General features: G+C 40.2%; 1 protein-coding gene across 7 annotated transcripts in view; it reads left to right on the plus strand.

Moving 5' to 3' along the window:
* Positions 1-26,911, plus strand: part of RAB27B (RAB27B, member RAS oncogene family) — a 208,724-nt gene extending 181,813 nt beyond the window's left edge. For all 7 annotated transcript variants that reach the window (XM_065598760.1, XM_005296863.3, XM_065598761.1 and 4 more), the window contains 5 exons: positions 11,179-11,350; positions 13,143-13,228; positions 15,200-15,303; positions 16,892-17,015; positions 18,622-26,911. In XM_065598760.1, the coding sequence (XP_065454832.1) occupies positions 11,198-11,350; positions 13,143-13,228; positions 15,200-15,303; positions 16,892-17,015; positions 18,622-18,811 (657 nt within the window). In that variant the 5' untranslated portion in view covers positions 11,179-11,197 and the 3' untranslated portion in view covers positions 18,812-26,911. The remainder of the gene's footprint in view (positions 1-11,178; positions 11,351-13,142; positions 13,229-15,199; positions 15,304-16,891; positions 17,016-18,621) is intronic.

Raw genomic sequence — 26,911 nt, forward strand, 5'->3', positions numbered from 1 at the left:
GTAAAATTTACCAAAATGGACCATGAATTTAGTAGGGCCCTAAGCATGTAGGACTAGAGTAATGAAGCTGGCTGGGAAGGGACACTTACATTAAAAATTAGTGCCACCGCTTTCATATTGTCTGATCTCAAACTGAAAAAGTAAAATTTCAAATATTGGCAAATTCTCGTAACATTTTGGCTACATTCCCCAAACTACATGTAGTCTTTGACCACAAGCTGACTTTTTTTTTTAAATCTTGAAATAGGCTGGATAATTAAAACAGACTGACCCTTTTCACCTAAATTATGTGGTTTGATTCAACTTTGTTTCAAATTTTCTGTAGAGAATTGGGATCAGAAAGCACTTTGATAGGCTAGCATACACAAATTAATCAAGACACCAAAGTACAATAAGGCAGTTTAACCATGCATTGAAACAGATATTCGAAAAGGCACTCTGCTTCAACTACAGTGATGGATCTACACATTTGTGCATAAAAGGAGCAGATACCCTCCACTTGCAATTTTTATAGCCCAGCCTCCAAGATATTCAGTTGACTTATTTGAAGCAGTATCATCTACGCACCGTAAGTAATCATGATCCAACACAGATACTCTGGAATATCTGCTGACAAATGGCAGACTTTCAATTATCTGCCATACTACAGTTATAGAATATTAGAGCAAAATCAGTAATCAAGACTGGAGAGAATGATGGTCTGGATGAGAGCCTTAGCTGTCTGTACAAAAAAAAAAATCTGTTCTCTCTTTCCCCTCTCTCCCCCTTACCCCCCCTCCCCCACACACATTTGAATTCGACTTAGTCTGAGTGTGGCAGGGGGTGGGGGGAGATTAAAAGAAGAGTGTCAAAAATGACATATGCACCCCTCCCTGGTTATTGGCCTGATTGACAGGAGGGTTTTGGAGGAAAGGTAAGGGGGTCAGTTTGAGGCATGTTAAATTTTTTAATTGACGGTATGCCATCTGGGAGGAGATGTCAGGGTGACAGGCTGAGAGACGGAATTGGCTAGAAGGCGAGATTGCATGGTGAGGAGTAAAAAGTGGAGTTGAGTCATCTGTGTATAGGTGCTAGTTGGAAGCTGTGTGAGCAAATGAGATCGCTAGACAGGATGTAAGGAGTCGGGGGGGGGGGGGAGGAGGGGCAGGCAGGCAGGGTCTCACTGAATGGAGGAGGGCAGGAGATGTTGAAGGAGCAATTAGAGAGGTATTAGGAAAACCAGAGAGAATGGTCTGAGAAATGCCGCACTAGTGAAACAGGGCACCTAAGAACCCTGTCAGTGACCAGGAAGGAGCCGGAGGAAGTTACAGTGGATCTTGTTGACCCTTTCTTGTGTGAACGAGAGCGGACAGGGGGTTGAGGAGGGAATGTGCTAGGGAATAAGTGGAAATATGGGTGCCTTAGTGACGTGGCTCTCATAGCCATGGGTTTTAAATGCTGCAGTTCTAATACTATAACATTGCTACAGGCAGTACTGGAATGAGCTCAATGAGTTGAAATGCTGTGTTTCTTGTACTGGTCTCTGCAATAGACAAATAGAGTTGTACTATCCCATGTGTACCGCACTCATTTATCACAGATCAGGGAGACATGACTCAGGAATCACGATTCAGACATAAGGCCATGCCTCTTCCAAGTTACTCATGAATGACCAGTGGAGACCTCTTATTAATCACTTCACTTCTCTCTAAATACTGTTTACAAAAAAAAAAAAACACTTTTTTCTGAAGCTGTTAGGTGTTTTTAGTTCAGGGGAAAAAACCTATCATCAAGGTGCACCATTGAATGTGTGTGACCTTCGGTGTCATCTAGCACTACTGTTGGTTATACAATTATTGGCTGGCAACTCTTAGAGAAGACCTTTCTCCTAAGAGACAATCCATTAGGTTGTTTATACTATGTAATATCAAAACACAAACTGTGCACATAAACCAAAGTAAAACATTCCTTGTTCTGAGTGCACTCAACATAAATGCACTGTAGTAGTGCAATTGTAGAGGCAAACCAAAGTGGATTTGTAAAATATGGTGTGCTCAATCGAATACATTTAAGTACTTTAAAGTTGGTGTAGGGACTGAGTTGACGGATTTAAAGCAACCTTTTAAAAAACACAATTATTCAGGACAAATCTTGAATAATTCTAATCAAAGAATGCAAGGACTGCCATTGGTCTGGGATATAGAAAACTTCAATGCCATAAGACTTTAATTAGCACGACAAGCAATACAAGTGTTGACAGTGTGTTAAAATAGCCTTTGGACACTTGATAGAAGTAGGGCAATCTAGTCTGTGAGTCATTGGAGACTGGATAATCATGCTTCAGAAGAAGGTGTAAAACTCCCCATCAAACAGCTAATCAAGCTGCCTGATTTAAGATATGTTAACTTCAGGAGGAAATTTCTACCTGTAGCAGAGATTAATTTAGCCCAGTTGTCCCTGTTTTAAAATGTGGAAGGAAAAAAAAAGTAATATATTGGACAAATGATCATGTTGTCTCTTTGTCTACAGAGGTTCATAATAGATTGGCTGAGTGCAGAGTTAATAGCCAGTCCTTTTCCCTCATGTGACGGTGGATGGTGGCTGCTCAGTTTTCTTATTGTTAGGGCTTGAGCTATTAAGGTGTGCCCTCAATCAACACAGCCTCTAGTGCTTATCAGTAGACTTTGAGTGGAGATGACCTGATGCCATTGGTCGTGGTCTCCCACATGCACTCATGTCAGTAGACCCATAAACTTAATTTTCACACCCAGTTTGCTAATCTGGTAGTATCCTTTGTCCAACACCTGTAGATCCAATGCATTCTGACGATGAGACCCTGAGTAGTAGGTTGTAGTTCCATACGTGTACATTTGACCATTCACTTTGTACACTGAAACCTTTTTATTTGATAGAGAAATTTAAAACACTGCTTTCAAGCAACATGAAGCTCGGGACTAATGCTGAGTCTATAGATAGTTTTCAATGCTCCATTCTGCCTGATCGAAGATTCAACTCTGTTAGCCAAGGCCAAAGTGGACTTATGAGCCTCTAATAAGTGGCTCAGAATAGTGGAGGACAGAGCACCACAGTAGGTGTAGTACACAAAAATTTGTATACAATAGGTGTAGAGTACACAACCTCTACTTGAGATTGTGAATGAATAATGGCCACTTCCAAGATGCCTTTCTTTCTTTGCTTTATCTAATAGGTCACATGAGATTATGGTTGTAAAGAACAGTACTTCAGGCCATGTAATTCTGATCCATATTTTGACATGCATGCTGGATGAGGAAAAACTCTGTAGAATTTCTTGTCATGCAATTGGCTTGTTGTACTCTGGCAAGAACTAAAATGATCCAGTGAATTTTCTGTCCTCTCTCTGCAATATACAGAACAAAGGAGATACCAAGCTGTCTGTGAATAAACTGTCTCAAAAACTGATGCTGCTAGACTTTTAAAAATTCTTTTGATCTTTCCCAAGTCGGAAGATGCCAAATAGCCTCTTGCAGTCACTGGGCTGCTTCGTATTTGTCAAAGAGCACGTATGGAGACGAAACTGTATTGTATTCGGGAAGCTCTCACAGCCATACAGATAACAAATGAAAACAAATTGAATTTCAGGTTGGTCAAAATTTGTTAGTTAAAGCAAGCTGGCACTTCCTTATTCATGTGCCAAGGGGGATAGATTCTGTTCTTATTGAAACTACTGGAATTACACTGGTGCAAATAGGAGTATCTGAGCACAGAATTTGACCCAGGGAATCCAGCTCAGATGCCATGGTGATGCACACAATACAAGAGTTTGAATAGAATAGAACCTCTTCTACACTAAGGATTCACTAGACTCTATTCATAAGGAAGCGAAAGCTTTTACTTATGAAGAGTACTAAGACTGAGAGGCCGTGTAAAATGGCTTGCACGTACATAGTCTTTCATCTCATGATCTTAAAGCATTTTACAAAAGTAGATATGTATTGTTACCCCTATTTTATTTATCCGCTTCTTAAGGGATTGCCAACCTGATTCAAAGTAAAAATAAATAAATTAAAAATAGAAAACCACATTGGATTTACTATAAAAGTAAGAATAAAACATATCTGATAACAATAGGCCCATATAATTAGTGTGTGTTTGAGAGGTTGATGGAGCGTACCACAGGGAATGGGGAACAAGATTTTCTTTGCTTTAAATTGCAATAGAATTTTCAATGCCTCGTGACCCCCTCCTTCCCATTTGCCTTTTGGGACTCCTGGGGGTCATGACCTTTGAGCTGAGGAACATTGTTACGGATAGTTTCCCTGTTGCTTTAAATACCCAAGATAATGCAACCAGTCCTCAGTAAAACTTGATATGAAATCCAGGTCTACTGAATCTCCATTCACCCCTGTTTTCACTGCTAAACTATGGTGCCTTAAATTTGAAGTTGATGCTAATCTGAAGACTTTTTTTTTTTTTTTTTAATTTGTCAGATTTGGGACCATAGCCAATGTCTAAATTTCATAAGTGCTTCTTAGCAAGAACAGATGGTGAACATGTTCACCATCTTGCAAAAATGCATTTTCTTAGCCGTCAGGCACATACACTAGCGTGGTATTGACCAATTAAGAGTTCACTGTCTGGTTGCAGGACTCTCTGTGCTTGCATCCTGCAAATTAACCACAACAGAGGGCTAGTTGGGACCCCAATTGGTCAGAACTACTGTTAAGAACTGTGATCATCTCTTTTCCCAAACCAGTAAGAGCCATGGCTACTAATAAATGGCACTTGATCTTTGCATACCACTCTCATGCTTTCACCACACAGTGTCCTGCTGAAGTTATTCATTAGTACAGAAAGATGCTAGACCTTGTAGTGTGCACCTGAATTGCTCAGGCGGGAACCAGTGCCACCGGGTGCTGCATCTTTCCCTATTGCTTGGGGGGACGGAGGGAGTTCCTGGTATTGAGGTTGCCATCATAAGGAGAGGGAGTAACTGAATAAACAAAAGTGGCAGGGAGAAGTATGATGAAGTAACTAACATACCTCCAAGGTCTGGTCAACCAGATCCAGCAACTCAAGTTACTGCAAAGAAAGCAAAAGAGCAGTTTCTGCCCTTGGTTGATAAGTAATTAACTTTAGGAACAATTTACTGAGGATCAGGGTGGATTCTCCATCACTGGCAATTTCTTAAATCAAGATTGGGTGTTTGGGGGGGGAAAGAGATGATCTAGGAATTATTTTTGGGGAAAATTCTATGACCTGTTATACAGAAAGTTGGACTCCATCACAATGGTCCCTTCTGGGCATGAATTCTATGAAAAGAAGAGGAGAATCAGTCAGCTCCTATGAATATTTTTGATATTGACTTCCAATTCTATAACTAAAGCTAGTACACATAGCACTTTGGAGATTTACTGTTCCACTTTCATGATCATGATTCCTGGCATACTGTAGTTCCTGTCCTGGTCTGGAGAATAATGCTTCTATTGATTGGTAGTGTGCCCAGCAAATAGTGATCCGGGTGGCTGACGGAGAGAGAAGTGAAATAAAATATGCCTTGTCACAAAAGGATGAGGCTTCGCAACCATCCTTTCCTCTCTGCTGAAGCTGTATTTGGGTTCCCCAAATAAACTCTGCCAACCTGCAAAGGCCCTACTGTGTAAGTAACAAGATTAGACAGCTGTTGTGTGGGGCAAAGGAAGTCCCTCAGAAGTGTTACTATTGCAGCTATTTAGTTCTAAGCGCATATGCTCAGTGCAAGCTGAACAGACCTGGCAGATCTTGTTCAATGTTTCTCACTCTTGCATGACTCTGTGCTATCCTCTATAACTTAATGATTTAAATATTTGTAGCAGAGGTGTATGATGATGCAGCTTCCAGAGATCTACTCCATTGTTCTCTTTAGACATAGAAACACAACATTAAATTCTGAGCATTTATATTATAAATGATAGTTGGTTTTGTGTTAACATTACCTATTTGGAGTCTAGGCAAAATTCTTACTTGCCTTCAATATATGAATAACTTACCATATATGTTTTTTAAACAATTTAGTGGAGGCATCAGGATGTACACGCTCCCTAAGCAAGTAACTACCTGAACATATGACTTTCCTCGTGCCATTCCCAACTACTATTAAACTAAAACTTTATTAATACTGTTGGTTTAATAATTATTTTTGTTCTTTTTGGCGGGGGAACGTAGAAGGAGAAAAGGGAAGGCAGGGAGTCGAACTGAGTGAACTATTTCTGTTTGGATACTGTGACATTATCTGACTAGAGTATCACCATGCAAATCATTGTTGCTACCAGTGTTCTATAATTGCAATGAATCTTCTACAAAGTGTGACACATAGTTTGCAAGCTGCTTAATCCTTTCTGGCCAATTGACCCAGATTCAACCGTTAGACATTTTGGTAGATAATTTTTGTGTGTTTACATATACATTGTTAACCTCTAACAATATATATGAAACAGTCCCTGTCTGTGCTGTATTCTGTTAATTCAGGTTTCAGAGTGGTAGCCGTGTTAGTCTGTATCAGCAAAAAGAATGAGGAGTACTTGTGGCACCTTAGAGACTAACAATGTATTTGGGCATAAGCTTTCGTGGGCTAAAACCCACTTCATCAGATGCATGGAGTGGAAAATACAGTAGGAAGATGTGTATATACAGAGAACATGAAAAGACAGGGATTGCCATACCAACTCTAACAAGACAAATCAATTAAGGTGCGCTATTATCAGCAGGAGGAAAAAAACTTTTGTAGTGATAATCAGGATGGCCCATTTCCAACAGTTGAGAAGAAGGTGTGAGTAACAGTAGGGGGGAAAAATTAGCATGGGGAAATAGTTTTTAGTTTGTGTAATGACCCATCCACTCCCAGTCTTTCTTCAAGCCTAATTTAATGGTGTCCAGTTCACAAATTAATTCCAGTTCTGCAGTTTCTTGTTGGAGTCCGTTTTTGAAGTTTCTGTTGAAGAATTGTGACTTTTAGGTCTGTAATTGCGTCTCCAGGGAGGTTGAAGTGTTCTCCGGCTGTTTTTTTTTTTTAATTTGTTAATTCTTGACATCTGATTTGTGTCCATGTACGTGTACATGGACAGAGGGGCATTGCTGGCATATTTTCCATTCCATGCATCTGATGAAGTGGAAAGTGGTTTTAGCCCATGAAAGCTTATGCCCAAATAAATGTTAGTCTCTAAGGTGCCACAAGTACTCCTCATTCTTTGTTAATTCAGAGATCAAAAAGACACTTTAACATTTAAACGAACTGTAAACAGAGTAATATCACTCTATTCATCTCTTTGAAATGTATAGCAAATCACCTGCAAATGGTGGAAAAACAGGCAATTGTGTTATGTTAATCTGTAGCTAATTACTAGTGATGCTTAGGAAATAGGTCTACTTCAAAATCTCCATGATTGCCTATTGTTCGCCTAAGGACTCTCTTCTGTCAAGAGAAGGCCTGGGACTATATAAAAACCTTTTGGGTCCTGATCCTTTTTATGTCAGATCTGCTTGATGCCTCATGCAGGGGAAGCTTAAGTCACAAGACAGATCTCCAGTCCTAACTGGATCACCCTGAATGTGGACATTGGACTAAACCTATGGACTAATTCTGAAAGAATTCTTTGCAACTACAAAACTCACCATCTCTACTATGAATATGATCTCAGACCTGTACTCATGTCTGTATGTATATTGATCTTTTAACCAATACTCACTTTCGCATTCTCTCCTTTTTAAATAAATTTTAGTTTAGTTAATAAGAATTGGCTGTAAGCATGTGTTTGGGTATGATTTGAAATAGTCATCATATTAAAGTTCTACCATCCCAAAGGATCGGACACATTACCTCCCAGGTTAACGAATAAGATTTTCAGTAATCCTCATCATATTTGACTTGGGTGTCTGGGTGGAGGCCTAAGGTTGGGTTTCTTTAAGGGGACTGTGGTGTTGGCTTCTGGGAAACCAGTAAAGTGTTACTGTTTTGAAGCTGTTTTGTGCTGGCTTGGCAAATCTAAGTATTGGAATATTCACCAGCTTTGGGGATTATCTGCCCCATTCTTTGCAGTTCACCCTAATTGAGTAGCCTCAGTGAAGCTCCCTGGGACTTGGTCACAGGGACTGAACCAAAAAGTTTCCTAAAAACATTTGATTCGCTTTGAACCAAAATCTTTCTCTTCTTTCTCCCCCTTCACCTCCCCCCAAGTTTAAAAACTTGAGGAGAAAATTCATTCTGAATGAAGTGAAACAGTTTGGGTGTTGCATTTTGATTTGGTCATTTTAGGGTGCTTCTTGGCTTTTATAGTGGCCAAATTCCAAAATGGAATGTCATTTTGAAATGAAATATTTTGACATTTTTGAATGTCACCCTTTTTTTTTTTTTTTTTAAATTAGCCAAAACTATTTGGTGAATTCAACACAAATCCAAGAAATACTTCAGTTAATCCAAATCTATATTTTTAAAAATTTAAAAAAAACTTCCTCCTAAAAATTTCACGCATCTCTAGTATATACCACTTGAAATCTACATGACAGACACATTTCTGTCCATATAACCATGCCAAAGAGTAAACTTGGCTTTAGATGTGTTCTTGCATTTAGTAATGACCTTTGGACAGTTGCTTACTGAAATTTAACTTAAATCATGGAGTAGCAAAAGTAGACCACCTCCTACCTATGTATGTGAGTCTAGCACTGATAGTGTCCTCTGATCACATACAGCAGTTGAGATTCTTTTTCCTGTTGACTGTCTCCTTTGATCTTGAAGATAGAAATTTCTTTCTTGTACTTGGAAAAGGAAAACCTCTTTTTTCCCCATTTTGGAACATGAAGGTAAATCGGTTTTTAAACTAAGTTTGATTCTACCCTCCCCTTTCCTTCCCCCTCCCCCACACCCTCCCATGAAGCATCTGTAGAACAGGCCACACAACTTGTACGATACAGAGAAGTTTACAAAGCCATTCGTAGGAATAATCCAACAATCTAGAGGAATGTTTTGATTTTAGCCTGGAAGGCCTATTGCATACCAAATCATCAAGAGAAGACTATGCCGTTTTCCTCTGTTACCCAATTATATTCTAAGTGATGTGAAGAAGAGTGTGTCTGTGACTTTCCTACAGTGTTGGTGATTTTTAAACAGTGTAAACCTTAGTGAGTGGGAGCTTCTTCAGTGTGAAGATTGAGTACAGATGGCATATCCATTGAACGATTAACAGGATTATTATTGTTTATAGGATTAGAGGAATTTAAAGAACATGCAACTACATCTGCATTACCCTTTTTCTTTTAATTTACAGTAAAATAATGGGTTGATGAGAAGGTTGTATCCCTGAGTTTTGGTGTTGCCCTGTGGGTACCAGAAGGTACCTCCTATTCGGTCTGTGGCGCATCATAATCTAGTCCAGAGGTTCCCAGACTTCACTGCACTGTGACCTCCTTCTGACAACAAAAATTACTACACAACCCCACGGGGGACCGAAGCCTGAGTCCCACCACCCTGGGTGGAGTGGGGGTCAAAGTCAAAGCCCCAGGGCTTCAGCCTGAGGCAGGGGCCTGTAACCTGAGCCTTGCTGCACAGGGCTGAAGCAGTGAGCCCCAGCAAGTCTAAGCCAAGCCTAGCAACCCCATTAAAACCTAATCGTGACTCACTTTGGGCTCCCGACCTGCTCTTTGAGAACCGCTGGTCTAGTCTCTTGTGGTATAATGTTGGTTGATGGGTTTGTGTATGGGTGCTGTGTGAGGGTGGTGGCCTGTGGCATACAGGAGGTTAGACGAGATGATCTGGTGGTCCTTTTTGGCATTAAATTCTGACTCAATTGAGGTGTTTGAAAGTATAATTGAAATTTTGTCCCAGCCTCCACCAACTCACAAGATTTAAAAATTAGACTAGCCTTGGCCGTGCCCTAAAACTTTCAAACTAGGATTTGAGTTCTCATGTTACATGGGCTAAAACCTAAAACTAAAGGTTTCCTTCCTCTGCTCTCTTCCTATGTAAACATTTTAGCAGACAATCTTGAGTACAGGCAACAGCAATTTAATTCAGTCAAATGAACAAAAGTTGTTTTTAAAATTAAGTATACTAAGAATTCATTTGTTGAACCCAGTTATACTTCTGGCATTAAAGAATTAGACAACTTCACAGAGCAGGGGTGGGCAAAATTTTTGGCCTGAGGGCCACTTCGGGTTTCGGAAATTGTATGGAGGGCTGGTTAGGGGAGGCTGTGCCTCCCCAAACAGCCAGGCATGGCCCAGCCCCCTCCCCCTATCCCCCACTGCTTCTTGCCCCCTGATGCCCCCCTCCTCCCCCAGACTCCTGTCCCATCCAACCCCACTGTTCCCTGACGGGGGCCCCCCTCGGGACCCCTGCCCCATCCACCTTCCCTGCTACCTGTCCCCCGACAGCCCCAGGAACTCCCTGCCCCTGACTGCCCCCCCATCAAACCCCTTCTCTCATTCCTGACTTGCCACCCTCACCCCCCCCCAGGACCCCTGCCCCATACAACCACCCCTTCTCCCTGTCCCTGACCACCCCTGGAACCCCTGCCCCATTCAACCCCCCTGTTCCCCCACCCTCTGACCACCCCAACCCCTATCCACACCCCCACCCCAACCACCACCCCGAACTTCCCTGCCCTCTATCCAATCCTCCCTGCCCCCTTACTGCACTGCCTGGAGCACTGGTGGCTAGCAGCGCGGCTGCACCAGGACGGGTAGCCGTGCTGCCCGGCTGGAGCCATCCACGCCACTGTGCAGCACAGAGCACCAGGTCAGGCCGGGCTCTGCAGCTGCGCTGCTCCAGGAGCTCATAGCCATCCGCCCAGAGCATTGCGCCAGCGGTGGGGCAAGGTGAGGCTGCGGGAGAGGGGGTACAGCAGGGTAGGGGCCGGGGGCTAGCCTCCCAGGGCAGGCACTCAGGGGCCGGGCAGGAGGGTCCCGCGGGCTTTAGTTTGCCCACCTCTATCATAGAGGATAGCCAAGATGGTCAGGGATGCAACCCCAAGTTCTGGGAGTCCCTGATTCTCTGATTGTTAGAAGCTGGGACTGGACAACAGGGGATGGATCACTCAAAATTGCCCTGTTCTGTTCATTCTCTCTGAAGCATTTGGCCACTGTCAGAAACAAGCTACTGTGGGGTAGTTGGACCATTAGTCAGACTCAGTCTGGATGTTCTTATCTTTATCACTGTTTTTAAACCAGTTCTTCCTCTCTCTGCAGGTTCATAAAGATCAGCACTATGACTGATGGGGACTATGACTATCTGATCAAACTCCTAGCCCTGGGGGATTCTGGGGTTGGGAAGACAACATTCCTTTACAGATACACCGACAACAAATTCAACCCAAAATTCATCACAACAGTAGGAATAGACTTTCGGGAAAAACGTGTGGTAAGTTTCTCAAGTCGTCAATGTCTTCACTTCTTCTAGTTTCCAATAGTGTTGAGAACGTGCTTTACGTAAATGTATACAGTTCCTCTTCCTGAAAGGTTTAAGGTGTGTTGAGAATGCCTTTTCTGCTTTAGTTTCTGGCTTGAGTCCAGTCAAAATTAGAAGGGAGTGGGGGAGAAGCTGTTGCCCTCAGATGGCTGCCTGGTAACCTAGTGGGGTATTATGTATTTACATTACATTAGCACAAAAGGCCTCCAGTGGGGCCCACTGTGCTAGCTAGCTGATGTACAAACACATTACAGAGACTGCCTCTGCCACAAATTAGTTTGCAGCCTAAAGAGATAAGGTGACAGAAAAAGAATGGGAGGGGAAAGAGCACAGCGATAGTATCTTGCCCAAGATCACACACCAAGTAAATGATAGAACTGGAAGTAGAACCCATGTCTTGATACTCCTGCCCAATGCTCAGCCAACTAGATCTGGGGTTGGTAACCTTCAGCACGCGGCCCATGTGGGTGATCCGCCGGCAGGCCACAAGACATTTTAGTTTATGTTGAACATCTGCAAGCATGGTCCCCCGCAGCTCCCAGTGGCCGCGGTTCACCGTTCCCGGCCAAGGGGAGCTGCGGGAAATGGCAGCCAGCATGTCCCTGCAGCCCATGCCACTTCCTACAGCTCCCATTGAGCAGGAATGGTGAACCGCGGCCAATGGGAGCTGCGGGGGCTGTGCCTGCAGATGGTCAATGTAAACAAAATGTCTCGTGGCCCGCCGGCAGATTTCCCTGATGGGCCACGTGTCGAAGGTTGCCAACCCCTGTAAATACTGCCTCCCAAGGTGTCTATAGCACAAACTATTGACTTCTTTGACTCGCTTTAGTAATGTGGCTGTAGATTGAACTATCTTCATGCCTTTATAGGTGACCCTTTCAGGCTACAGTTCTACACTTGTAGAACAGTGTAGGCTAGCTTGTACTGTGGTGTATTTGTTCCTTAATGTTAAATGGAAGATAACAATCTTCCGTGCTGTCAACCTGATTCCTTTCATGTGTACTAACATTCATTGCCACTGTTTTAATAGAATACAACTATTGTGCATGTCCACAGACCTTGACAAAAATGGATAGTTTTTTTTATTGCACAATGTAGAAAAAAAGTTCTGCCTTCAGATAAGAATGCTCTTCGTTTGCTTGAAGCACAATAGCAATCATAATAAAGCATAGGATCGGAAATCAGGAAGTCTGGGCTCTATTACTAGTTTTACAACTGACTTGTTCTCTAACCCTGGATGTTAATACTTGCCTAACTCAAAGGGAAGTGCCTAAACTCACTAGTGTATGTAAAGTGCTTGCATGGCATTGTGAAGTGTTTTGGAAGCATTAATCATAGCCAGAATGGAGCATTTTGCAAAAAGCAGGTCTTTAATGCACAGCAGGCCATATTAAAGAAATTAAATCTAGGAAGTGATTTCAGCACACTTTGTATAATGAGATGAGCAGAATCGGGATCTAAATGGCAGTATTAAGTATACTCAATCATCTTCAGAAGACAGTATTGGTTTTCTGGTTTTGAAATATTGTTTTGCAAGAGGCCCTTTGAAGTGGAATATTAGTGAATGTGAATCTCTAGCAAGTATAAGCTATGGTTAATAAACCAACTTATTCTCCATTTGCTTTTGAAGAATCTTTTTGTTTCAGTACAGCACTATGTGCTAAGGGTAAATTTTAGTAATGGGAAAGACATTAATAAATTAAGCAAAAGACTACTTCTTTGTTCATTCTACTCTGTTTGTCAGATATACAATAGCAGAGGACCAAATGGATCTCCAGGAAAAACCTTTAAGGTCCATCTACAGCTTTGGGACACCGCTGGGCAGGAAAGGTAATGTACAGAGTTCAGCATCTCATACCCAGTTAATCAGAATTCTGTCTAAATTTTAGAAAAATTAATAGGTGAGTCAGAAAAAACACTCCTCTTCTGTCACAGATTTTGGTTTTGACAACAAACAAAAATCCATCTCTTGATCCTGAAAGATAACTTTAAACTGTTGCTGCTTTGCTGTGATCATACTGAAATACTGTATTCACTTATTTTGTAAGCTTCCCCCAGCTACTCTGGAGTAGCAGTAAAGTTCATGGTGGTTTGTTAGCATACAGTATATGGCTTGGCCTACTCTTGATTAAATATTGGCTGTGCCTAGAGACAGGAAGTGGGCAGGGGAAGGGAAATCAGTCATGTAACAGGAAACAATATTGAGGCACTGGAGTGGGAAACAGCCTAAAACAACTCATTAAATGGAGAAGGGGAAACCATGAGTACAAGCTGTCTTCATGCTTCTAAAGGGAACCTGAAAGCACTGAAGGAAATTGCTTACAGCAAAATTCAATGGATAGAGGAAAACAAGTGCAATTGCATTGTCTGTGCCTTTGTCACCTTTGTGTGGCTTCCACACCTGGAAAGACTAATTTTGGTTTGAACCACCATGTTTCCATCCTTCTCTTTCAAGCCCTCCTGACCCTCATAGGCTCTGTACCCTGGACCTCCCCTGAGAGAGGTCACACAAAATAAATGACTGGCAAATGAGGAACTGGATGCATGCTAAATATCACAGCTAAAGCACCTATCCCTGTGTCCATAGTCTGTGTTGTGTCTAAATTATAAGTTCCTCAAGGTAGGGACCTTGTCTTCATAGTTTTTGTAGATAGCGAGCACACTTACTGTGGTGCGATATTAAAATTGGCCTCTATTAAGACACACCCATTTTTCTGGTTTGAATCTGTCCCATTGTCTCTTATACAGTATGGCTAAATGTGGTTGTCAAAGGCATCACTTCTACAAAAGAGATCTTATGGTAGCACTCTTGCAGCTAACTTGTCATTGGGAAACCTCATGCGTGGCTCTCTTCTGCCGCAGTAGTCTGTTCTAATTTTGATGCATGTGCCCTGGGGTATCTTATCTACCACATCTGCTACTGATAGGTGTGCCAGATTATGTGGTGGCTTAAGACAGAGCACCGAATTCCATTTTCTATTTTCTAGCTCTGTAGGAAAGTTTCTTAATGCGTTTGGTTTCCTAATTTATTTGAGACTCTGGCTTGTGGTCCTGTGGCAGCAAACTGGGGCTATATTTTGGGTGCTGGGTCCATGGCTTTGTGCATTCAGAGATGACTCAAGTTTCATTGAGCTCAGCTTGTCAACTACAGGTAAATCAGGGCCTCTGTAGATGAGCTTCCCAGTAAACTGTTTTTATTCTAAACTATGATTAAATGGCCAGATACTTTTAATCTCTGCCATATTAGGTGGTGGTTATCCATCAAGTAAAAGTTTCCTCACAATGCTCTTCTTATGTTCATCAATTGAACCAATTTTGTGTCCCAGTGATTAAGGATGCACTCAATGCATCTGTATTCTTGTGATTTTTTTTAAAAAGCAACATGTTAATTTTTAGGCTAGTCCAAAGGACAGAGAATTTGAACTAGCAATGCGTCACTGACAACGTAACATTCTCACACATCTAAGCATCCTCTGGTAAATTACACCCACTTTGATAAGTAACTACTGATAGTTATGATAAATCTAGTCAAAAGGAGGGCCACAGGGTTTTGACTATTATGAAAACATTTGGCTGATAAATTGTGCAACTTCTCTGGGTTTGGACTTTATTTTTTTAAAACTGCCTGTTGCAAAAGAGATACAAAAAAAGCTTTTTTTGTATCTCCCCTTTGATGGATGGTTGTCTGTTTGGTTTGTTTGTTTTATTTTTCTCCAATAAGTCATTCACTAAAAATGATTACCTAGTAATATTAGAGGTCAGTCTGTGTTAACAGGGCTGCTTATTTGTTCCTTCCTTCAGATTTCGAAGTCTCACCACAGCATTTTTCAGAGATGCCATGGGCTTTTTATTAATGTTTGATCTCACCAGTCAACAGAGCTTCTTAAATGTCAGAAACTGGATGAGTAAGTAAAATAGAACAGCTTGCATGTATCCGATAACTAGCAACTTCTTGTGGTTTTTAGGTTACTGTATATTGCATGTCTTCATTTACGTAATGTTAATTTCAAAGAGTGGTCCAATATTTTTCAGGTGGTCATAAACCTATGGCTTGAGTAGGTGGGCTCTGAAGTCCCAGCTCTGGGAAAATTACATAAACTTGTTAAACTTCAGAGCATTTTGCAAAGCACATCTATTCCTCTGGCCTTTTCTGGGACGGGTTGGAGGTTGTATGAAGAGGTTTGTGGTGGTCAATTTTGGGGACTTGTAAAATAAAATCAATCATACTATATATGTGCTTATTATGATCTTATGTACTGGTTATGGACTGTTACATTTTGTATTCTCACTATTTGGGCCGTGTTACATTCTGATTTTTCTACTTGTATTTTTATTTGTATAAAAGATATTTATTGGTCTTTAATACAGTCCAGTGCCTAAGGTTTGGTTAGGTGTTTCATCCGATTTTAAACACAGCCTACCAAACAAAATGAGAAAATAAATGTGTATTTTATGCATATTTCAATTGAGGGGGCTATTTTTTATTTATTTTATTTTGCAAGGCAGAAGCAACATGTGAGAGAACCTGAAGCGAGGGCTAAACCAAAATTGCTAGAGAGCATGGATCATCCTGATTTAAAATAAAGGTGTTTAAAAGATAGGGAGGTGTGGGTGTGTGTTCTTGTCCAGTACTGGTTAAGCTATTATAGTGGAGGAAAAAAACAACATGCAAAAGGTGACCAGACTTAATTTCAGGTTCTGTATAATTCAAACGTGCTGTTTGTTAGTAAACTAACTTCTGCATGCTAGTTGGGAGTATTCTGGCCTGTGTACACAAGAAGAACACTGTGAAAGGCAATATGGGAATACAAATAAATCCCTTCATAGCAAGCTATAGCTTTATTGATAGAAATAACAATAGCCATGCTCCCACTTCAGTCCGCTATTTGGCTACGGAAAAGTTAATGCATTGGAATCTATCTGCTTCAGTGGTTCCTTTGCCACACTGCTCCTCTAAATTTCTTCCACATAATATATACTGCAGCTACTCATCTTTTCTTACCCCCAATTTTTGAGATAAGGCAATTACTTAAATATTGAAACCAGTGGATCTACATAGTTCCAGCCTAGCTGAAGATTTGGCCTCAAATTTCTAAATAACTGCTTGTGAAAAGCATTTGGAATTTATTTCTGTGATCTCCTAATGGGTTTCTTTGAATAGGAAAATGTCTATCCGTACTAAAGGAAACCTAACCAAAATGTACTGATGTCTGTTATTTGTAGACTGAAGTACTGTATGTAGAACACATCTTTGCATTTGATTCTCCTCTTTCTCTAGGTTGTATGGAGGGGAAGTGACTAGTTCACTGGAAATAAATTCCTAATCACATCTGTTCCATTTTCCCCTGTAGAAAATTACTTTAATGAGCCAATGTATTATGAAAAGTCCATATGGTACAAGAATTCATTTTTTTTATTATTTTTAAACAAAAAATCCTGGCCCTTAGTGGCATTTCAATACTTTTTACTCTAGGTTTGTTTTTTGTTTTTTAGGTCAACTGCAAGCCAATGCATATTGTGAGAATCCCGATATAGTATTACTTGGTAACAAGGCTGACTTATCAGATCAGAGGGAAGTCAATGAGAGACAAGCACGAGACCTTGCAGATAAATATGGGTAAGTAAATTGTGATGGAAAATTACTCCAGCTGATCTCTACATCAGTGTAATGTTCTTAAAACCTAAATTGCCACCATGCAGCTTTGAAATTTGGGAAACCAGTTAGGTTGGTTAGAGATTTACATACATTGATATGCTATAGAAATTCGTCTGGTGTGCAAAATCTTCTACAGTGCTGCCCACCCTGACACACTTTGAAAGTAGTGGTCCACATGTTTCAAAGTTTGACAAGTTAGAGAACACTGTTAGATTATATTTTCATTCATATTGAAAGGGATAATTTGAACTACTCATACACACTGCTACACTCTAAATGAACTGTAACAACTCAAAAGTGAACTGGTAATAATGGGTGATCACTCAATGTGAACTTCTGCTTGCTGTTGTTGTTTGATGGCTGATGCAAAATACTAGAATGCATAGAGAACGAGAAGACAGCAATACTGAAAATGTACTGCTGTAACATAAACTAATGGTGTGCCCCCCGCCCCAGAATGCTGTGTTCAATTCTGGTCATTCATCTCAAAAAGGATACAGAAGAAATAGAGGGATTTGTGAGGTAGACAACAATGATCAGAAACATGGGAAAACTTCCCTATGAAGAGACTATAAACTCCTCTCTGAAAAGATTAGATAAGAGGGTGTATATATATTTTAAAAATCCTTGTGGCCACTCCTACTTACCTGTTCTCCGTATGCGTTCCATTAAAATCAAAAGGCAACAATTTAAAATCTGTAAAGCAGGAATCTACCTGTGGAACTTACAGACGCAGGATATTAGAGGCAAAGTTCATACTGTCCACAGCTACATTAAATAGAATCCAAAAACAAAACCTTCAAATAGAAATTTAAAACTCTCTTGCTCACCACAGGGAAAAATTTAATCCTATCCCATTATGGGTCGCCTTCTCCCTAACTGTCTAGTAGATAGTTATTGCACCTTTTTCCTTCAGATAAATGCTTCTATTGGAGATATGGCATTTTCCATGTTCCTTGAGAGCTACTGTAGATGCAGACTGTCTTCACTTTCCACCTGGAAACTTCTGGTGACATAAAATACCTGTGATAAAAGTATAAAATACTTCAAATTTGCAGATACTTCAGTTCTGAAGCCTGGAAATCCATGTTGCCAAATATTGAGGGAGGGTGACTGTAGAAACTTAACTGGAAATGCTCCTGAATGCACTAAACAGTGATTGTCAATACGTCTCTGTTTCCTGTTCCATCTCTCTATGAGACGGCACTGCAGTTCTTCTTTACAGAACCTTGGAAAAAGTAAATTTTTTATGAAGGCCTGTTTCTCTCAGCTGTAGTTTATGCAAATGCTGCCATTCTGGTTTGAAGCCAGAACTTTCAAGTTAGTTAAAACTGGCAGTTGGTTCAAGATGCAAAACTTACCTTGATATTAATACCCGTTCCCCCAACCCTCTATGTTAAAGATCTGGGGGTTTGTTCAGCCCACTTAGTGCAATAAAGGCCAGCCAGATTTGAATTCCAAAATTCCCTATTCCCCCACCAAGAAAATTGTTCAAGGGTATTTGGATCAAGAGTTTTGCTCTGGGGCCTATCTCTCATTTTAATTTTTTTCATATCCTACATATTAGCATACCATACTTTGAAACAAGTGCAGCTACTGGGCAAAACGTGGATAAAGCTGTGGAAATGCTCCTGGACTTGATAATGAAGCGCATGGAACAATGTGTTGACAAGACACAAGTATCTGACACAGCCAATGGAGGAAGCTCGGGGAAGCTAGATTCAGCAAAGCCAGAGGAGAAGAAGTGTGCCTGCTAGACTTCACTCTAAACTGTGAGAACCAATACAAATATTTGATCTGAAAATGGCTGATTTACCACTAAATTCAAACCTGGCCATGCACAGAAACAAAGTTGTCTTGTTTGGGTTTTTGTTCTCCAGAGAACTGAGTTTTCAGGGAGGCTTCTGTGCTGGAACTAATATTCCTGATATGGCACCATGGAAGATCTAAAAGCGCCCTCATCTTAATACAATCAGGCTAGAAAATGTAGGAGAGATGTTCCCTCCTACTTTGGAAGGAGAAAACTATTGTTTGTATAGGGGGAGGAGGGGAAAGATAAATAATTTGGATATCATGATAAACTAAAAAGGGAGTACTTTGTTAGGTCTCTGTCTTAATTGAATCTTGCTTCTTTATACTATTTTGTATTTACATCAGAGACCATGCATCTGCTAAAGTGGAGATATGAGTAAAGAGAATGTTATGTGGTGTATTACTTGCACAAAGCAAGCAATGGTGTGACTGACTGATAATAAGCTATGTGTGAGGAGAAAGGGGTGGAGGCTATTTTTTTAAAAATAAAACCAGGGAAACGTGCAACATGATTTGTGTTGCTAGTAAATAATCAAACAGGCTTTGGAGGGTGAGGGGGATAGGGAGAAGATGCTCAAATTCCAGCACTACATGGAAAAGTGGCAATACTTGCTGTTTGAGGCCCGCAGAATGCATTTCGTGGTGTGTCTTACAAATTTCACTATAAGCAAAAGCACTCTTTGCTAGTCAGAAAAATTCAGTGTTCAACACCAGAAAACAGGCTGTGTGCATCAGGTAGGGCGTGCACGGGGAATTGTGAAAATGGTGTCACTGTCTAAAAGAGTTGCAAAAATTGTATAGCACTTACTGATCCTCTAAAAAGTTATTGAGTTGTTGACTGGGAACTCACCACCTGCCATGATTTTGTGATGTTGCCAGTATGCTTTGCTTTCAAATGAGCACAATTTTCGCATATACAAAATAGACTAGAAAGTGACCCTCCTTGTAAAATACTTGAGTGGGGAATTGGAATGCCAACATATTAAATGTGATCTAACACTAGATAAAATGTATTGTATTGTGTAGAGCCTATAGAAGTGGGGTGCTATGGCAGGTAATTAGAAGGCACCACCAGTTGCATTAAAAAGTAAAGCAGGAAGGTAAAATGTGAGTAATTTTTTTGTATTGTCTCAGTGTATCTGAGCGTGGCTGAGAGAAGGAATGAGAGTTCTTCTACAACAGCATGTCTCTCTCTCATCACTGGCTTCTCATTTAAAAGCAAAGAGTATAAGAAAATATTTAGGGTTTACTTCTATTAAATAGGTAAGGATCTAACAAGATGTTCAAAGGACTCCATGAATTTGTACTTCCAGACTAATTTTTAAAAATCACTCCAGGGAAAAATGTTTCACAGACGAGCTCTACCAAAGAGCAAAACTAAATTGGTTGGGTTGGGGGAGATGGTGGAAGGGAGGCAGACTTCTGCTGCTTTAAAATTAAATCAAATGTGAGGGTTTTCAGTTTTAGTTTTTGAAGTACTGTGATTTTGAACCAATTAAGCTTACCAGGTGGCTAGTCCACAAACTATCTGATTCAATACATTTTCAAAAAAAAATATTGAGGGTTTACCAGCTGCTTTGGTGACTGGACAGCACACTTCCTGCCCATCCCTCCCAATGATACTTACTGAAAGATTTGGCATGTAGACAGGGCAGATGGTCTGACAATAAGGGAAGCCATTTTTGTAAGGTGAGTAACCAAATAGCCACTATAAACAAATCGGAGAAAAAATTCAGTTTGCTAAGTGTCTAAATGAAGACATACCCTATGCAGCAAGTTCTGAAATACCTGCTGCCCTTTTGTAAGCCAAAGCACACGTTACGCATGAACTTCAGTGGCTGCAAGACAGCCACTGTTATAATTGGTAGCTATTGCCTAGGCAAAGATTATAAATAGTTGAAGTAGGCTGTTTAAACTTCAAGCACAGTCCCACAAAATAAACTGAGGGAAACTGAGTTACTGGAGTTTCTCTTCCTTTTTAATACTAAACAATACCAGAGCTTTGTTCAGCTAAGTCCTCCAAAGACTGTGATAAGGGTGGGAATGGTTGTAACCTGGGATTTCCTGCCTCCTCATTTTTTAAAATCCTCAACCATGTAGAATCAGTACTTAATTTACAGTATCTGGTTTTGCCCATTCAAACAGGGTGAGGAGCCTAGTTCAGAATAGCTCACTTATTTACTTTCAGTATGAATACATTTCCTAAAGTGACATAAGTTGGTGTTTAGAGTCTTAAAGTTGTTAGAGAATTCTAATGGCTGTTGCTAGCCAACAGAATAGTGAGTTAGGGAGACTACTGCATGCAAAGCTGTGAAGAGTTCATACCCCCAATTACAAAGCAGCCTAAAGATGCTGAATCACCCCCAGTTAACAGTATCCCCGTTTTGGCCAGCACGCTTGAAAACATGGCTTTTGCCCTCATGTTATCCAAAGTAGACTGCTCTACAGCAGGACCCTATAGTCCTCCCCATTAAACTCCATTGCCTGACAACTCCCAAGGAAAAGGACTGTCTCAGAACTGGCCCGCTAAATTGAACTGTTCTAAGACATTCCACTGCTTGAGGGTTGAATGTGTAACAATCACAACTTGAGAACGGTAGGCAGTTGAGTATGGTATAGTATCTATTGCCTTAATGTACTAGCTCATCCAAAAAGCTCTCATCAATTTTTAATTATCACTGTCTTGCTGCCGCCATAAATTATTTTCAGATATTAATATGGATGGGCTGGTAGCCACCAAACCATAGTGTGGAGGGAGGGGAAGAAAAGTAAATCTATACCTTACCCCTTAGATACACTGGAAGTTTTGCAGGGTAGCATTCAACTTGTATTAAAAATAAACTCCAATCAGCTACGAACTGCTTTGTAGAACTCCCCAGATTCATTTTCTCCGCCAGAAACTGGATAACTTGCTTATTTCTTACGTCTCCCCAGCTTGCTTCCACTTCCTCACACCCTTCTTGTTCCTCCTAACCACTGTTTTTAGGGTCACATTCTAGTGGAGAGAAGGCTGCTATATTCGTGTAATAGCCTTTTGGGCCTTATCCTAACTACGGAGCAGGTGCAATTCCCCATTCCCTTCAATGGGTGATCGAGATGCTGAGGGATCACTCCTTTATGTCAGTGAAGATGTCTCCATTGCTGCACACGATAGAAGTGTGAAAGTTCCCATGCTAGTGTCCTTTTACTGTAAGCTACCCTGAAATGCTTATCTTGAGAACAGTGTGTCTTAAGCTCTTAAAGTGCCTGTATCCAGTGGAACTCTAATGTAGTGAAGTCTTACCCTACTGCCCCAGCTCCTATACTCCTTAACCCCTTCCTCTAAGAAAAGAGGGGGCATGGCTGCAGTTGCAGTTTGAAGCCTTTTCGATTTTCACTCACTAGAGGTTCACTATGCACAGATCCCACTCAGTAATTTTTCCATAACTGATAGCTTACTGAGCTGACAATACCGAGTGACATATGACTGGTTGTGACTCATTGTTTGTGCAACTATTAGTTTCCAATGTCCAGGTGGCAGCTGAGACATTAATAGAATAGTTCAATTTCTACACAGATGCGATGATGAAGTAGAGAGAACTCAGTCCCTTGCCATGACACTACTATTTACCAGTTCAAACTTTTAGGTTTTCGTTCTGAATTGCTACAGAGTCTAGCAGTTGCAAAACCTGTTCTTTGGAGAACTGCATTTGAGCATAATCCTTCCTTCAAATACCCCCAGGACCACATGGCCCTAAAATGAATTCACTTTCATGTACCATGTCCAGCCAAGAGTGACCACTCTCATTTTCAAGTAATCTAGACTCCAGTATTTCAATTTTGCTATTGCATAAATTATGTGGTTCACAGTTAGATCAGAAGCTCAACATCTGCTTTATGTACAAACACAGAAGGCTTGTAGCTTGGTTAACTATCCCAAGGGTATTGGAACAAGGACTCCTGCAGTTATACATGCGTATACATAAGTACTTAATATCAGTATAAACCTTCTGCTCCTGCTAACCTTTGTTTTTAAATTTAATTCACACATTGATCCCTGTGTCCTGCTGGTTTCTGTCTCCTCTCCTAGAAATGTGTGCCTTCCTCCAAAATTCCCTTCCTTAATACCCTTTTTGTAACACTCTTCTAGGCCAGTGGTCTCCAAACTTTTTTTGATTGCATACCCCATCAGTAAAAAAATTTTGAGCACGCACCCTCTGCCGTGCCAAAGAACAAAAAAAAAAAAAGCCGCTCGGACTCCCGCCCGAACTGCCGAAGCGCGCAAAAAATAAATAAAAATAAAATAAAAAAAGCTGCTACTTCTGCCATGCACCCCACTTCGGACACCACTGCTCTAGGCAGTGCTCATTTGAGTTTGCAGTTATACATGGCACTATGTATGAACCAACCCTGAGCATGGTAACTACTTAATCAAGGAATGACATGCAGCACCCAGCATGACAATACTGCCAAACCTATGTAGTTCTGACTTTCAAGGACTCTGTTGCTGGGTTTAATATGCTGATTTCTTTTTAATTGTTGGATTTGAATCCGGTATGTCTTAAATTCATCATCTCTCTTCTTAGGTAACCTCCAGGCTTTATACAAATCAGAGGTCATCAGATTTTTGTCTTTCATCTGTTTTCTTGATCATCTCCATCCATGCTCAATTCACTTTTTGATTCACTGTAGTGTCAGAAATCATTTCTGAGCTCCAGGTAGTAGTCCATTATTTCTTCCTGATCTACAAGTATTTTTTGTCCTCCTAATCTCAAACACGAATGTAAAAATGTGACATTGCTTAATACACTAAGCAACCACAGCGTTGTAGGAAGATTTATTTTAGAATGTATTTATTATAGATTATAAAAATCTTTATTTCTGTAACCTTCACCCCAGCCTTCAGTTCCATCTGTTGAGGTGGAACAATGGGTAAGAAGAATACCAGTGCAGACGGGTAAATACACTTGTCTTAAAGTCATTGTTTTAAGCTTCTGAAATAAGTGGTGCTCTGCTGCATGAAAACTGCCATTTTGAGAGTCCACAAAACTCCTTTAGGAAATATTTTAGACAAGCCTTCCTTCCCAGCCACGCCCCAAAGCTGAAAGTCCTCTTAGCCAAAGTTACCCTTTTTATCCTGGTTCTCCATTTCCATATCTTTTATTTGTTCTAAATTAGTCTTATTTTCTACCTCTAGCCTGAATTTTAAGGGTGTTCCAAATGTATCTCTGGGGAAAAACTAAGGAAGGCTGGTGTGGTGGTACTTGAATCAAAAACTTCTTTTCAAATATAGAAACCATTTCTGCAGTGAGTTTACACTGGCCATGTTTACATTGCTCTAAAATGATGTCTCGGCTTCTTAAATCCTTCATTGTCGCCTATGGAATCTGCATGTTACAAGGCGTCCTCTATGGGTGACATTGTCCTCAGGACAGGAGCCCAAACATGGACCAGTGCACCACTTAAATCTCAAAGTTTAAGGGTTCACATGGTGCATAGGTTTTTCCATAGTGACATCGTCAAGGGGGTTGAGTCTGTCTCTAAGATTACCCCTAGGTTCTAGACCTGGCATAAAATGTTCACCAGGTCTCCAACTCAGCAAAGCGTTTAAGAGTATGCCAATGTGCTTTGCTGAATCAGGAGCTGGAGCACCTTTATGGAGAGAAATAGAACTGCCAGAGTAGAATAACCATAGTTCAAATAATCCTTAAAAATGCAATTGTGTAGAAAATACTTACTTTTTTAAACTATGGAAGTTTGTGAACAGGGTGTTTTTGTTTTGTGGGGTGTGCGTTTTACCATCCAGTGATTTGAAAAACTTAAATCATCACTAGGGAAAATGCTAAGTGTTTTTTCATTAACTTGCCTCAAAGATTGGTTGCAGCCTTTACATGATATCAGTATAAATCATATGCTTAGGAGTATAGCCACTCACCTGTTTGTGTGTGGCAGCACCACTGCCTATCCTGAACTGTTACAGGATTAAACTCCTACTCAAGGTGACAGCAAAAAAAGTTTGAACTTAAAATGCTCTTCGACGTTTTGTTGTTTACATACTTTACATCATTATGAAACCTACTATTAGCCTCCCCTTTTTTTGTAAAATACATCCATCTGTCTAACTTTCTATGCTAATTCTCTTGTTCTAATTCTGACCTTTTCCCCCCCAAAATTAGAATGCAAAACAATCAATCTTAAACTGCATACGGTGGAGAATTTACTGCAATTGTCACTGTCAATTTATATAAGCTCCAAATGCTATCTTCCTTTGGGGAGTATAAATCCCATGTTTCCTCTTTAGAGCATATCCTTTTATGTTTAAAAAGATAGTGTTATCTCTGAAAATATATTGGGTATCCAAAGATATACTTGGGTTGCTAATAGCCTAAGCATGTTTTTAACTAAAACTTGCTTACTTAAATATATAAAATTCCTTGTATATGATACCATAGCCCTTGAAGGCAAGAAAGCACTTTTCTGGAGCTTGACATACACTGTCTCTCTTTAAAAGATGTGAAAAGGAGCCTAGATATTTCATTTTTCTTGTAGTTGATCATAGGTGCCTCTTCAGCTGTTACTCCCATATTTCCATGATTATGTAGATGAGACTGATGTTGGATATGCTGTACCAAAAATCCACAATTAAATCACTTGTCTTACAACATGTAGTTGAGAGAAGCTGCCGTTTTGCTATACTGCTAATTTTGTAAAATCTGTTGCCTTAGAAATATTTTGTGAAGGCTAAATCTTAGTTAACACTTTGAATAGGTAAAGAATTATCAAACACTTGTTTAGACTTTAGAGAACACTGGGCCATATGACTAACTTTAAAAAAATATATATAATAGAGATATTTTGATACCTGCTTGACAGCAAATATTTCAAAACCTGTTTCACTCAAAGTGGAGAGTTCATCTCCTAAGATTAATACTGTAAGGCTTACAAATAGATCCCTTGATCAACATCCAGCCTCTAGAGACATAGAACCAAAATATCCAGCTAGAACTGTACTTCCAATAGTAATCAAACCTAGCTGTGAATTGTCTTCAGACACGTAAACAATTCTACTTTCTTCAATGGAGTCGCTTGTATGAGTGGTGCCATGATTGAAGGATCCTGGTAATTCGACAGGAAACAGAAATTAGCAACTGCTACACTAGTACAGGAACAAAACACTATATAGAGAGATTGATTTCAGGCCTCATTCTGATTTTGCTCAAAACCCCATTTTTACACTGGTGTAACTCCAAAGATGTCCACGTGAATCAAGTAAGACCAGGCTTGCAATGTCTTTTTGGTGTATTTTCAATAGGAAACTGTTTTCATAGCTGCTTTCCTGTCATCAAGAGCATGTAAGCCATCTGCTCTACGCCCCTCCCTTCACTGCATATAGGACAATTTTTGGACAGGAAACTAGGCAGTCAGCTGAGAACCATCCCTCTGGCTGTTGGACAGATCTGTTTTTAGATATATATTTTTTTTCCTTTGTCTATATTCTCTAGTTCAGGAAAATACAGATGGTAACTTCATTGTGTGCTTTTTCGTATGGTAATTTAAAAACTGAAAATATTCTTTAGAAAGCATACCCTAAAGGTGTCAAGCCTCATTACTCAATAGGGCTTTTAATGTACATACTGTAAACTCTGATACCAATTGTATCTTACTGGACCTTATTTATGGAAGTTAAATTGTTCTTTGATTTTGTTAAAGGTAACCAGCCGACAAATGCTAACAATGTTTTATTGTTACCTTTTTAAATGTTCTGTTCTGTTACCTTAAGCATGTTTTATGTTTGTCTTTGCAACAGATCTGTAAACGTTATACCTAGTGATATGAATGTGATTTTAAACTCTTGAACATAGTATTTTTATTATGTATGCCCCTTAATAGACTGTGGTGCCTGCATAACACTGTTAACATTATTTTGTTGTACCAACTTACTGGTGGCTTCAAAATATATTGTCAAATGATTCTCTGGTGTCTGGGTTTGTATGATATGGTCAAGGAATGTAATCCTGTGATTCAGTTTCTGCACTGTTCTTTTCAAAATAAAAATGCATTTTATA

The sequence above is a fragment of the Chrysemys picta genome, chromosome 6 (genome assembly GCF_011386835.1).
Source record: "Chrysemys picta bellii isolate R12L10 chromosome 6, ASM1138683v2, whole genome shotgun sequence".
NCBI lineage: Eukaryota > Metazoa > Chordata > Testudines > Emydidae > Chrysemys > Chrysemys picta.